At 36.6% G+C, this 15,061-nt stretch overlaps 1 protein-coding gene across 1 annotated transcript in view; it reads left to right on the top strand.

The window, feature by feature from the left end:
- LOC150078342 (glycerol-3-phosphate acyltransferase 1, mitochondrial-like) overlaps positions 1–14,754 on the top strand; it is a 237,659-nt gene extending 222,905 nt beyond the window's left edge. The window contains exon 22 of the mRNA XM_090384299.1: positions 14,169–14,754. Coding sequence (XP_090240425.1) covers positions 14,169–14,347 — 179 coding nt within the window. The 3' untranslated portion in view covers positions 14,348–14,754. The remainder of the gene's footprint in view (positions 1–14,168) is intronic.
- The last annotated feature ends 307 nt before the right edge of the window (positions 14,755–15,061 follow it).

Below are 15,061 nucleotides of genomic sequence, written 5' to 3'. Positions count from 1 at the left end.
GTTTGCATCCAGTTCCTTTTTTCCTATCAGCAGAACCAGTATTCTTGAGTTTGGAAAGAAATCTACTCACTGTCGGCTGATTACAAGACACTCTATAAGCAATTCGACACGAAGAACATCCTCACGTAAAGCAACAATAGCACTCTTTCTTCGTGGCGTCAACTGCATGTTACTCACCATCCTGACACAAGCAAGGAATGACTGCAACTCTTGCAGAGCCTGCTTATATAGCTGAAAGTAACAGCTGCAATATTACATCATCATCTATGCATGTCAATCTTATCTGATGCAATCTGTAAGAAATATTGACATATACTTACGTTATTCGGACGACAATTACGATATTAAGGAATAATACACTTTCTTTGAACACCAGTGTATCTGTTTTGAAGCCCATTTCAAATAATGTGTCTGCTTATGTACAGATTGTTTAGAAATATTTAAGTTGATGCTTACAAATCTTATCTTTCTTTTCAACTTTATTGCAGAGACAGTTTATAATAGATATTAAAAAAAAAATAAATTAGCTTTGAAAATTGGAAGAAAAGCTGGCACCTATTAGCTTCAGTTGTCTGATTTAGCCTTACAAAAGATGAAATTGAATATATTCTCAGGAATTCTGATCTACAAGTTGATTAAATTAAATCAAGTGATATGTAAATAGATGTAATTATGGTGCAAAAAAAGTAGGGGGGACAACAAGTTTTTAATTATTTCCTAATTGTTGTGTTTTTTAATTTGTTTATTGACAGTTCTGATTTTATTCTAATGTTTGGCAGTGAAGTTACAGTAAGAAGAGATTAATATTTAAAACCATTTACGTATACAGTTTTCATTATATTTTATAAAATTTTAAAATTCCACGAATAAACTCACTCCATTGAGCCCTCTGCCATTGGACACTTGTTATCCATAGTCTGCACATGTATTTGAAAAACTGATGGCTACAAATCCACACATATTTCAGAAACTTGCCCACAATCCCAGGTGTCTTCTGAGAAGTCATGCAGGAAAAGGATTAATCATCAGTTTGTTTTGTAACTTTTCTTTGTTGGAGTATTTGATCAAAAAAGCCTTTAAAGGTTTTTAAATGTGCTTCATTCAACTGAAAATGGGTGGTTGCAGAATAGATGTGCAGAAATTTGCCTTTATTCTGAGAGTAATTGTTTTAGATAACTTCTACTCATGTTGTGGAAGTAGGTAATTTAAATAAATTTAAAGAAGGAATGGCAAATTTTGGAAGGAATTTTATTGAAAGAAGTGAGTAAAAAAGGTTTTTTTGCTGATGCTGTTATAAGGTTTCTTGCTTCATGGCATCATTTTGCTAATACAGGCAACCCCGTATAACACGGTACTTCTACAGCATGGTTTCACTCTAACACGATTAATAAATTGTGGCAATCCTCGCACAACACGATACTTATAAAACATAGTTTTGTTATAACACTGTTAGAGAATTTCAGTAAATCTCACATAACACGGTATTTTTTATCTTTTGTGCGGGGGAAACCCTGCTATTATGTTGGATGTAATTTTTCGACATTTTACTCTTTTTGAATCCCTGCTGTTGACTCGTTAGTCAAAAAAAAATTATTGAGAAATCCCTGTGTTTTATTTTGTTGAGAAATCCCTGTGTTACGTTCTGTGCTATTGAACTTGTGGAAAAATCTAGATTTCAAAGTTTTATTACTATTCAATAGCACACCAGGCCATTCAAAAGAAGTCATCCAAACGTTGAAGTTTTGTTCCTGCCACCACAGTTGTTATTATTATTAGCCATACGGTACAAGGAAGTCTGAAGCTTATGCTGTACCAGACAAAAACACTTTCTGCATTACTCTGAGAGAGAGAGAGAGAGAGAGAGAGAGAGAGAGAGAGAGAGAGAGAGAGAGAGAGAGAGAGAGAGAACGGAATCACCAAGAAGAGAATAATGATGATGATATCCAGCTCAGGACCCATACTCACCAGATATTAGCCCCTGGGGATATTTGTATGTATTGGGTTAATACAACTTCTTTCGTTCAGCCATTAGATCAAGGCATCATATCCACCTTTAAAACTCATTACATCAAAAAATCATTACAACGAATTTTGGAAAATATTGATTCCAAATCTATCAAAGCATTGGATACATGAAAACATTTCTCAATTATGGACTGTATCAGAATCATAGCTTTATCACTGAAAGAAGTAAAACTGTCAACGTTAAATGTGTGTGGAAAAATGTATGGCCAGAGTCAGTTCATTCGGGAAATATAGTCGAACCAGCAGAAAACGGAATCTGTGCGATAGTAGAACTTGCTGTGTTGGTAGGAGGGGAAGGTTTAGATGATATGACTACTGAAGCCCTCAAGCCCTCATGGGTAGCACAGTTGATAGAATTGCCCTCCTCCCCACACCTGGTGGATAAGACTTGAGTTTGAATCTTGTTGATGACGTGAGGAATTTTTATGGGTCTTTTTCAAGTGACTGAGTTAGTCGGGCTCAGGAGGTGAGGGTAGCATGTTTTTTTTTTTTTTTTCTGGAAACTCTGGTTTTTCGTCCAGCAAAACAGAAAATTGACCTCAGGATACACACAATTTATAGAAAATATACACCGAGCAACATGGCTTTAGTCGCCAATACTCCTAAAAAAAATTTAAAAAAGAGATGATTACTGAAGATGTTCAAGAATTACTGTTAAAAAAAGAGGCTGGCGAAGCAGATTTGGTGGAAATGGCATCGGAGGTAAACCAAATCAATTCAAAGGATGATGGTGCAGATGAAAATTCTGAACTTCCAAATTTTACTCTAAAAAGCATACGGGAAGTCAACAAGTTAACCGAGCAATTAGAATCTTATTTTTTGAATGCAGATTCCTGAATGAAAGGAGCCCAAAGTTCAAAAGGGAGCTGCAAAGATACTTAGTTCCATATGATGAAATTCACAAAGATTTATCAAACAGAAGCAAACAAACCCAGATTACTGATTTTTTAAAGAGAGCAGAAGGTACATGAAATCTAGAATGGTGTATTTTTGTTAGTTTTGTTAACGAAATAGTTTATTTTTGTTAGCTTTTGGAATGTAATCCCCCTTTTTGTACTTTTTCTTAGTCCCATATAGCACGGTTTTGCACAACACAACATTTTATAGGAACCTAACTGCCGTGTTATATGAGGGTTGCCTGTACTAAAAAAAAAAAAATTAAAAATTATATCATGGCACCAATTTTCAAATTTCAATATAAGAAATTATTGCACAGACCTGTGCAGAATGTGGTATATGTGCTACCATGGAAGTCATACATTTATTACAGTCAACAAACTTTTGTCTTTATAGCAGAAATTGCTATATTGATTTATTTATTTTTTTTAATTCTGATTTGACTTTTAAACAGTTTCATTCTAATGCTATAATTTTATTACAAAATTCTGCTTGCTATATTATCATGATTGATTACCAGCAGAACCTTTTTATGAATTATCTCAGTGTTTTAAAATGATTTAATTGGCTAATTGCAAATATTGTTTTTGACAATTAAGAATATCAATTTCCATTTTTTCTTCTTTTTTTTAATTTTAAGAATTAATTTAAATATATTTTATTGTTCGGTACAGTTATATATAGGATGTCCCAGGAAAGGTCTGTAATAATTTAATAATGTGTTCTAAGGGTGATTCTAAGTAAAAAACCATAGGAACATATGTCTGATATCTTGCCATTTTTGAGATATTGCCTTTGAATGATTTTAAAAAAAAGGCAGAATTTTACAGAGCTGTGGGTTTAAATAAAATCATTGAAAATAAAGAAAAATTATGTTTATTGCAAATATTAATTGTAGTTACATACAAAAATAATCAATTCTAATGCATTCGCTGTTCAAAATTTGGTCCACGAATGTCCAAGCATTTGTGAAGATGCATTATGATTTCAAGACACACACATCTAAAGTTCTGGTTTGCTTTTAATTCTTCTGCAACACTAAGTATTTGTGTGTACAATTCCTCCTCAGTTTTAACTTTATTTTCATAAACCCTCTCTTTGAAAGTTCCCCAAAAGTAAAAATCTAATGGAGTAAGGTCTAGTGACCAAGGAGGCTATGCAACAATTCCACAATGCCTTTTGTTGTGCTTTTCAAATTTAAAAAAATAACTTGAAAATGGGTTGAAATCAGCCACACATTCATATATCTTTTTTTTCTTAGAAATGTTATGGACCTTGCCCAGGATGTCTTGTATAACTACAGGGTGTCTCAAAAATATTGGTACAAACGTTTAGGGGAGGTAGGTAACATCTAAAGGAATGTGAATCGCATAGGAACCGATAACCAGAAATGTCACTGTAAGTCGCTAGACGGCGCTGTTCATCAGTTCGCGAGAGGGAAAATTTCTGGTTTACTCATTCAAGCAGTAGTTGCTGCACGAAGAGCATGCATCGATATACGAACTGTGAGCTGGCACACATGCACTTAGTGTATGGATTAGCAGAGGGCAATGGACGAGCCACTCAACGAATTTATGGAGAACGCTTCCCAGACAGACATGTACCGGACCACTGTTTGTTTGCACGTGTGCATCAAAATTTGTGCGATTATGGGTCATTTAGAGGTAACAGGAGTAGTGCGGGCAGATCACGTTCAATGCCAACTCCCACCATGGAAGAAAGTGTGTTTTTTTTGGTAGTTATTGGTGCATTGGCTTCTGTGGCCATAGTGCACCTCGCAAGGTTTTTTTTCCGTACTTTGATCCAAGCCCAAGGCGGGATTCGAACCCGCGACCTTTGGGTTGCCAGGTAAGAAAGTGTGTTGAATGCCGTCCAGAATAATCCTACTACCAGTACTACCAGCACACATGCCGTTGCCTCTGCATTAGGAGTGTCTTGTTGCAGTGTACGCATGTCTGGCACGACGATTCCTTACACCCCTTTCATCTCCAAAGGGTTCAGTTACTGCTCTCCCAAGATCATCCTGCACGTGTGGCTTTTGCGCAGTAGTTTCTCCAAGAAAGTGTGTTCAAGACTTGAATTTTTCAGCCTATGTTTTGTTCATGGATGAGGTTTATTTCACTTGGGAAGGCTTATTCAATCAGCACAATGCTCATGTGTGGGCTCACAACAACCCACACGGTGTGCGCTCCCATGCGGCACAAGATCGCTTCGCAATAAATGTGTGGTTATGGTCGGTGACTGCTTAATCGGCCCATACCTGTTACCATCCCGCATGAACTCTGCCAAATATCGGATCTTTCTCGAACAAGTTCTACCAGGGTTACTTGACGATGTTCAGCAAATGTGAGACACAAAATTTGGTTTCAACATGACGGGGTGCCTGCCCATTATGGAAGGTGTGTTTGTGACCATTTGAACAGGCGTTTTGGGCGTCGATGGATTGGCTGTGGTTGACCCGTTGCCTGGCCCCCTGGCTCACCTGATTTATCAAGCCTTGATTTCTTTCTTTGGAGAGCCTTCAAATCTATCGTGTATGAATTGCCTGTGGAGACGGAAATGGATCTCGTGGCGAGACTCGTCTGTGCTGCTGCTACTGTCAAAGAAACTCCAGGTATGTTTGACCATGTCCGCCAATCCGTGCTGCATCGGTGTCAAGCATGCATTGCGTCTCATGGTGGAACCTTCGAGTATCTGTTGTAACATCATGAAATGCATCCATCTCGTACTCCATTGTTAATATTATGTCAAATAAATGTTTGCCACTAATTACTGTCTTGTGTCATTTCTGCTTCTTGTGCCTCTTTCCGGTTATGGGTTCCTATGCGATTCACATTCCTTTAGATACAGGGTGTCGCAAAAATAACTCAAAAATATACAGGGTGTCTCAAAAATATTGATATATTTTTGAGACATCCTGTATATTTTTGAGTTATTTATTGTAAAATTATGAAAAATAATTTTTCTCGTCTTCTGTGTTTTATGGCAAAATTTAACCCTTTTCCTTCATGAGTTTATGAATACTGTATAGGCTCTTTGAGCAGTGATTTTTTTTTTTTTTTTTTTTTTTCCTTGAAATTTTGACAATTCATAAAAATGAAAAATTTGTACATAAATGTTTTAAATATTAGTTCATTCTTATTTTGGTTTGGATTCCTAATATTAGAGTGAACTTATTTCAAAAATCAAATCGAATTAAAAAAAAAAAAAGCTTAAGAAAATTGTAAAAGAATTTGAAAAAAATTCTTAAAAAGATCACTTATTTTTCTATGCAATACTGTCTTCTATATCTATTTATGTATCACTTTATTCAGTTTCATTGACTTCTGGATTTGAATTCCCAGAGAATTTCAGCCAGAATTGGACAACAATGGCAGAAAGGCATGATCTCCCTTTCAGATTTTAAAATCTATTTTTGTGGCACAATCTGTTGTAAATTGCATCTGAATTTGCCTAGAAATACAGATGGCAGTACTTACTTGAAGATTTTAAAACAGAACATATTTTAAACATTTTTAATTTATTTGTAACATATTTTTAAATGTTATTTGAAATGATCTTTAATGAGCATATATATTAGCATTAGCATTAGTAGAGGCATATGATGCAAGAAAGCAAGCTTATGCAGCATCAGCCAAAAAAAAAAAACGCTCCGATTTCACCCCTCCATTCGTTCCAAATACCTGTCCAGCTCAGCCTTAAATTTATTTAGGCTATAAACTTCCACAACAAACGATGGAAGTCTGTTCCACCAATCAACAACCCGCTGGCTAAAGGCAAACTTCTGCACATCTGTCCTACATCTGTCTTTCCTCAATTTGAATTTATGCCCTCTCAGGTGATTATTCTGAGCAAGAGGAAGAATTCCATCAGCATTGAGCATGCTCAAACCATTCAAGGCTTTTTACACCTCAATCAGATCACCTCGCAGGTGCCTAGTCTCCAGACACTGTAATTTGGAAAATTTAAACCTTTCTTCGTAAGAGCAACCCTTTGTTCCATTCACTAATCTTGTTGCCCTTCTCTGTACTCGTTCCAACAGTTCTACATCCTTCTTAAAATGAGGCCTCCAGACCTGTATACAGTACTCAAGGTGTGGCCTGACTATTGCCTTATACAAGGGAATAATCACCTCCTTATCCCTGCTAGAAAAATTCCTGTATATCATTGACAAGACACTATGAGCTACTCCTGCAGACCGTCTGCACTGCTCAGAAAACTTCATATCTGCCTGCACAATTACCCCCAGATCCTTTTCATTCTCTACCACTGTCAGTGTAGTACCACAGAGTTGATATGCATTAGCATTAGCATTAGCATTAGTAGAGGCATTTGATGCAAGAAAGCAAGCTTATGCAGCATCAGCCAAAAAAAAAAAAAAAAAAAAGTAACATAAATAAATAAAAATAACCACTTCCACTTCACCCCTCTGTTCGTTCGAAATACCTGTCCAGCTGAGCCTTAAACTTATTTAAGCTATCAACTTCCACGACAAGGGATGGAAGTCTGTTCCACCCACCAACCACCCGCTGGCTAAAGGCAAATTTCCGCACATCTATCCTACATCTGTCTTTCCTCAATTTGAATTTATGCCCTCTCAGGTGATTTTTCTGAGCTAGAGGAAGAATCCCATCAGCATTGAGCATGCTCAAACCATTCAAGGCTTTGTACACCTCTATCAGATCACCCCGCTGGTGCCTAGTTTCCAGACACTGTAATTTGCAAAACTTAAGCCTTTCTTCGTAAGAGAACCCCTTTGTCCCATTCACCAATCTAGTTGCCCTTCTCTGTACTCGTTCCAGCAGCTCTACATCCTTCCTGAAATGAGGCCTCCAGGCCTGTATACAGTACTCTAGGTGTGGCCTGACCATTGCCTTATACAAGGGAATAATCACCTCCTTATCCCTGCTAGAAAAATTCCTATATATCATTGACAATACACCATGAGCTACTCTTGCAGCTCGTCTGCACTGCTCAGAGAACTTCATATCTGCCTGCACAACCACCCCCAGGTCCCTTTCATTCTCTACCACTGTCAGTGTAGTACCACAGAGTTGATACGTTGCTCTGGGGTTGCTGTTTCCCATATGTAGTACTTTACATTTGTCAATGTTAAACTTCATTTGCCACCTCGAAGCCCATCTGCTCAACCTTTCCAAATCCTGTTGCAGCAGCATAGTGTCAGTAGTGTCCTTGACAACCCTGCCAACCTTCGTATCGTCTGCAAACTTGGACATTAAGCCTGATATACCATCATCAATATCATTTATAAATACAGAAAACAATAAAGGCCCCAATACTGAACCCTGAGGGACTCCACTAATAACATTAGTCCACGATGAGCAGTGTCCATTGATTACCACTCTCTGTCTTCTCCCCCTCAACCACCCCTTTATCCATAGCAGCAACTTGCCTCCAATGCCACACTGCTCCAATTTGTGCAGCAGTCTTCCATGTGCAACAGTATCAAAAGCCTTTCTAAGATCCAAGTATATAATATCAAAGTTATTCCCTGCATCCAGTTCTTTTGTGACTGCATCATAGTATCCAATCAAATTGGTCAGGCAAGACTTCCCCTTAACAAAACCATGCTGTGTCCTAGCTATAACTGAAGTCTTGTCTAGATGATCCTGCAGTGCTTCTTTCACCAGTGCCTCCATTAATTTTCCGGGAACAGAAGTTAAACTCACAGGTCTATAATTACTTGTGTCAGCCTTTGATCCCCCTTTGTGAATTGGGGTCACATTTGCACATCTCCAGTCAATGGGTACCTCCCCTGAGTCCAAGGAAGCTCTCATAATTATGGCTAAGGGTTTGCTTACCTCCTTTGCTGCCTCCTTTAATATAACTGGATAGATCCCATCCACCCCAGGTGCCTTTCTTGTGTTTATCTTCAACAATTTCTCCTCCACTTTGCTCTCAGTTATTACAAGATTCTCTAGCTTACTGCTAGAGTTGAATACACCTCTGGCATTCCCCTCGCTGAATAACTCCTCATGTGTGAATGTCGATGCAAAATATTCATTTAGTTTGTTAGCTACCCGAGCAGGGTCATCAACAGTTGACCCATCGATCTCAAGTGGACCAATGTGATTCATCCCCTTCCTTCTAGAGTTTACATAAGTAAAGAACTCTTTGCTGTTTTTCTTCGCATCCCTTGCCAAGGATCTCTCGTAATCTGCCTTCGCCTGCCTAACCTCCTTTGTAACTTGGTTACAGATCAACTTGTATCTATCATAGGCGTCCGTGTCACGTGTTAATTTGTATGTATCCCATGCATTTTTCTTCTCTGCCATATGCCTCATTAGTTCATCTGACAACCATTTAGGCCTAAACCTTGAACAATATTTCTTAGTTGGTATGTAAAGCCTAGTAGCTTCCACGATAAGTTCTTTGAATGCTTCCCATTTTGAATTTGCTGTTGGCAATATCATCAGTTGATCCCACTGTATAGAATTTAAATACTGTCTTAGTCCATTGTAGTCGCCTTTACGAAAGCAATACCCCTTCCCTTTACCCCTAATGGTAGTTACCTCTTTGAGTAACTCCCACTTCAACACACTGTGATCACTGCCACCAAGTGGTTCATTTATCTGCAGATTCTTAATGCATGAAGATTCACTACTGATAATCAAATCAAGAGTATTACTCCCTCTAGTTGCCTCCCGAACATGCTGATGTAGAAAACAATCATCCAATAAATCCACAAAAGCCTTGCTACTGTGTGAGTGACCAGCCCCCAAATTCCAGTCAATATCTGGGAAATTAAAATCCCCCATTATAAGACTCTCTGATTTACTGGCCCACTCTATTTCTCCGAACAGTTTCTTATTATACTCATCAGAGTCATTAGGCCTATAGCACACTCCTACTCTCAATTTTGATCTCCCAATGCTTATGTCACACCAAACTGACTCGACACTGCACTGTCCAGCGATGTCGACTGGCTTCACTTCCTTGGATTTTATGTGTTTTTTAACTAATAGCATAACCCCTCCTCCCTTCCTATCCTGTCTATCCTTTCTGTAGACATTGTACTCCCCAAATTCCAGTTCTGCATTTCTTATATCTGTGTGACACCACGTCTCTGAAATCCCCACAATATCTGCCTTTGATGTTTTGAGCAATACCTCAAATTCATCAAATTTATTTACTAAACTCCTAGCATTGGTGTACACACAAGTATACATGCACCTGTTCTTTTTCTTAGCTACCCTAACACAACCCATGTGTTTACTTGTACCCCAATGATTCCCAGCAGTCTCTGAAATATCCTGCATCTTATTTTCCAGGCTGCGGCTCATTCCAATAGAAGCAGTGCAAGAATCACTTTCACCTCTGCCAGTGGCTACTGTTAATCTATTAGTCCTTGTATCCCCCCAATCTAGCAGTTTTCCGACCCACCTAACATTGCCTCGATAGCATCAGCAAACATTCTTGCACCCTTTCTATTTAAGTGTATCCCATCCCTGTAGAAGCAGTCTCTCCTGTTAACAAGTACAGACCAGGCTGAAAAAAATTCTACCCCTTGAGCCCTGCACAATGCCACTCTGGGGTTACTGCTTCCCATATGTAGTACTTTGCATTTGTCAAAGTTAAACTTCATTTGCCACCTCTCGGCCCATCTGCTCAACTTTTCTAGATCCTGTTGCAGCAGTATACTGTCATTAGTAGGGTTCAGATTTTTATGACCTTAAAAATGTCAAAACATGATGAAAAATATGTTATTAAATTTAACCAAATATGACCTTAAATATGACTAAATAATTTACCTTTACGTACCGTATAAATGATATTTACTTTTTTTATTCTTTTAAAGTTGTAGAATGTCTTGTTATAAAAATTTCTAACAAGTGATATAATGAAAATATCATAATTTGCAATTTTTTTTTGAAAAATAATCATTAAAATTTTTTTTTTAAACATATGAAAACCAAAATGTATAGGCTAAGGTACTAGGCTACTAACACTTAAGTTGCTAAGTACTTTCCATCTCATTGAGATACCTGTATCCAATCCTTCTATCACCTCTCAACATCACAAGATGTGATCGGAGCAAATTTAAACGCCTTAATTACATCGGGAGCTGGAGGAAGTCCTTCAATGACCGTCTCCTCTAAAACTTGGGAAATTTTGCATATGCATATGCAAAAAGCATACCAAAGGAAACAAAATGGTACAGAGGGACTTTATTCAAAAATGGCAAAATAGCACTGGCTGCCATGATATAGATGCATCACTGCGAAAGGTGAATCTAGCAACAGTTGCATGATTAGTTTTATCCAGAACCTTTGATGCAAGGAGATACGATTTAGATGATTCATCTGAATCAAGCTTTCCAACAATAAAATTAGCTATATCCTTTACAATCCGTGGTTTTATCAACTGAACCCCACACACAGCTGCTTCCAATATCTTTGCGAATATTGTTTAGACACTGCAAGTAATAAGTAAATAAATAAATTAATTAATTAAAATATAGCCTACATAGCGTTCAGTCTTTTGGATTTTATTAAATAAATTATTTAATAAAATCAGTGAGAGCATATCGATTTATAGCAGTCCTCAAGGTAATTTTTCCGTAACGTCGATTCATCAGGAATTTTTCGGGAGCAGTATTTTTCCAAGAAGCTTTTGAAGACCAGATTGTTCACTTTGTTCCAAGGAATGTTTGCGGCAACCATTGCTTGGCATAAATCGCCAAAGAATGGATCTGGTCTTTTTTGGTTTTCTGCAGTAAGCAGCTGTTGTGTAGTACCCACCCCTGAAATTCTCCTCCTTACGTTTGCTTCATGCAAAGCAGTAACGTTATGCTGTTTTAATTGGGATACTTTTGCACACGGAACCTTACAAATGTATTTATATATTTATTTAAGATTATTTATAAAAATTTTTATTATTTTCCGATTTATATGAAAAAACTAAATATGCATGAGCATTAAATTTGGAATGTCCATATATCGAAGCATCCAAAAATAAAAATTATGATAGATCTATTACCATGTAATTAATTAATTTACTTAAATAAACTAAATGCAACAAGGCATAATATTTAAGAGTTTAAGATTCTATATAATATTGGTGTAGATACACCATAGATAACTCTTAAAGAACAATACGATAGTAGTGTGAAAGGCATCATTTCGTCTGTATTGATATTGTGCTCTTCCTTCAAAACTAGTCTAAATTTTGCTCGATTTTGGCTTCATTTCACCAACAGCTGAAGTTTCTATTGTATAAAATAAGTTGAATGAATAATTCGTTGAACTCAGTATAAGGCGAAACTACTGTAAAGTTTTAAATTGTAGCTAAAATTATGCTAATGTGTCGTTGTGAGTGAGTAAAGAGCCAATAAAAATAACTTTGGGATTTAGGCACTTGTGTCTGCCCACGCTGGACTGTGAAGTGATTAAATGTAAATTCCCACGGTTTTTTAGAAATATATTTTAAATCAATTTGATAAATAATTTGTCAATTATCGTAAGACGAAATATGAAAGTTTTATATCAGCAAGTATAAAATATGCTATTAAATATGATATTTCATATATATTTTTTGAAATTATGACCTAATGTGTAAAATATGATGAAATATGAAATTATAAACACACTTCTTTACGATCCTCAGACCATGTAACATGGAAACACTAAGTTTCATGCCTTTATGTAAACAAAAAATGAATATGATAATACATAAAAATCTGAACCGTAGTCATTAGTGTCCTTAACAACCCTGCCAACCTTCGTATCGTCTGCAAACTTGGACATTAAGCTTGATATACCATCATCAGTATCATTTATAAATACAGAAAACAACAATGGACTCAACACTGAACCCTGAGGGGCTCCACTAATAACATTAGTCCATGATGAGCAGTGTCCATTGATTCCCACTCAACCATCCCTTTATCCATAGCAACAATTTGCCTCCAATGCCACACTGCTCCAATTTGTTCACAATCTTCCATGTGCAACAGTATTTAAAGCCTTTCTAAGATCCAAATATATGATATCAAAGTTATTCTCTGCATCCAGTTCCTTTGTGACTACATCATAGTATCCAATCAAATTGGTCAGGCAAGACTTTCCCTTAACAAAACCATGCTGTGTCCGAGCTATAACTGAAGTCTTGTCTAGATGATCCTGCAGTGCTTCTTTAACCAGTGCCTTCATTAATTTTCCTGGAACAGATGTTAAACTAACAGGTCTATAATTACTTGTGTTACCCTTTGATCCTCCTTTGTGAATTGGGGTCACATTTGCACATCTCCAGTCCATGGTACCTCCCCTGAGTCCAAAGAAGCCCTCATAATTATGGCTAAGGGTTTGCTTGCTTACTTTGCTGCCTCCTTTAATATAACTGGATAGATCCCACCCACCCCGGGTGCCTTTTTTATGTTTATCTTCAACAATTTCTCCTCCACTTTCCTCTCAGTTATTACAAAATCATCTAGCTCACTGCCAGAGTTAAACTCACCTCTGGCATTCCCCTCCCTGAATAACTCCTCATGGGTGAATGTAGATGCAAAATACTCATTTAGTTTGTTAGCCACCTGAACAGGATCATCAACAGTTGAACCGTCAATATCCAGTGGACCAATCTGATTCATCCATTTCCTTCTACAGTTTACATAGGTAAAGAACTCTTTGTTGTTTTTCTTTGCATCTTTTGCCAAGGATTTCTCATAATCTGCCTTTGCCTGCCTAATGCCTTTGCCTTTTTAAAATGTTTAACGTAAATTTTGAAAAATGACTTTCCTTCCTGAAGCTGACAGAGATTTTCAACCATGTCTTGATCGCAGGATAATGCCTCCTTCCTGTAGTTGATGTGGCTTTTTGACCATATGGCTTGATCACAGGAATGGAGATAACACATGCCGTTATTTCCATTCCTGTGATCAAGGCATATGGTCGAAAAGCCCCTGTCAGCTTCAGGAAGGAAAGTCGTTTTTCAAAATTTACATTAAACTTTTTTAATTGTTATTTATTGATTTTATTACTGTAATCATTTTGTGTTAATTTTATATTCATTTTAATTTCTGGAGAGTGTCCTACGGAAGTGTTCTACGTATCATATTGAGGTAAATTTCCCTTATTCTTCTACAAATATTGAAATACAATGTAGAATGTATTGAGTATTGTATCTGTTTTTATACTAATAATAAATTAATAAATACAAATACTAAAAAAGCATCAGGTAACTGATTTATTCTCTCTCATATTTATATGTAAATATTTTTCTTTCAGAAGAATCTGTAGGAGCAGATTTATTGAAAAATGCCTTGAAACTCTTTGAACATTGGAAAGTAATTGAATATAATCTTGAGAACTCTCATGGCACCCTCCGCCTTCAATCACAGTACAATTCAGAGAAAGAACTAAATCATATCATTGCCAAGGTTGATCAATTCAAGAAATGTTTGTAGAAAAAAAAATTGTGCATAATAAATTAAATTAAATGCAAGTATCCCTGCTTCACTGCAAGAGATTTGGAAACCTCATAGAGGATACGTTGAAGTTGAAGAGTGGTGAAGATTATTTCAGCATTTATGATATCCAGATTGAACCTCTTCTATAGTTGAGTGGTGTATGTGTATTTAAACTTAACCGTGGAAAATCAGACACACCATATCTTGAGTGCCTTTTCTTCATTCGTTTAGACTTTTTGTGTATGGATGCCTGATGAAAAATAATTCTACAATTGTGTATAGAAACTGAACAACAAATGAACAATAACCTTTTATAGAATTTTGTGTAGTGAGAGCATACTTTTAAGTGTGAATCTTTCTTAGCCATATCATTCATATTCATCTGAAGGAAGGGAGGGACATGAACATTATTACATCAATTCTGGTCCTTTTTTATCTCAAAAAGTATTTGCTCTGTAACTGCTAAGCAGATTTTGCTCAATGGTAATGCATTTTTATCAATATTTTTATCATTTATTTTATTACCTTTGTAACATTAGTGCATTCCAGAAATATTGAATCTTGACTAGTCGTTCATTACTTTTCATATAACAGACATTGGTGGAATGAATGCATGGCATGTATGAGTGTTTGAATGAGCAAATATGCATGGAAGATAAGGTATAACCAACTTAGTTGGTTCACGGTGGAATATTTTAAACATTTGTATAT

Source organism: Mastigoproctus giganteus, chromosome 11 (assembly GCF_048544385.1).
Source record: "Mastigoproctus giganteus isolate SK-2022 chromosome 11, ASM4854438v1, whole genome shotgun sequence".
Classification (NCBI taxonomy): domain Eukaryota; kingdom Metazoa; phylum Arthropoda; class Arachnida; order Uropygi; family Thelyphonidae; genus Mastigoproctus; species Mastigoproctus giganteus.
This window is presented reverse-complemented; position numbering and strand designations above follow the sequence as displayed.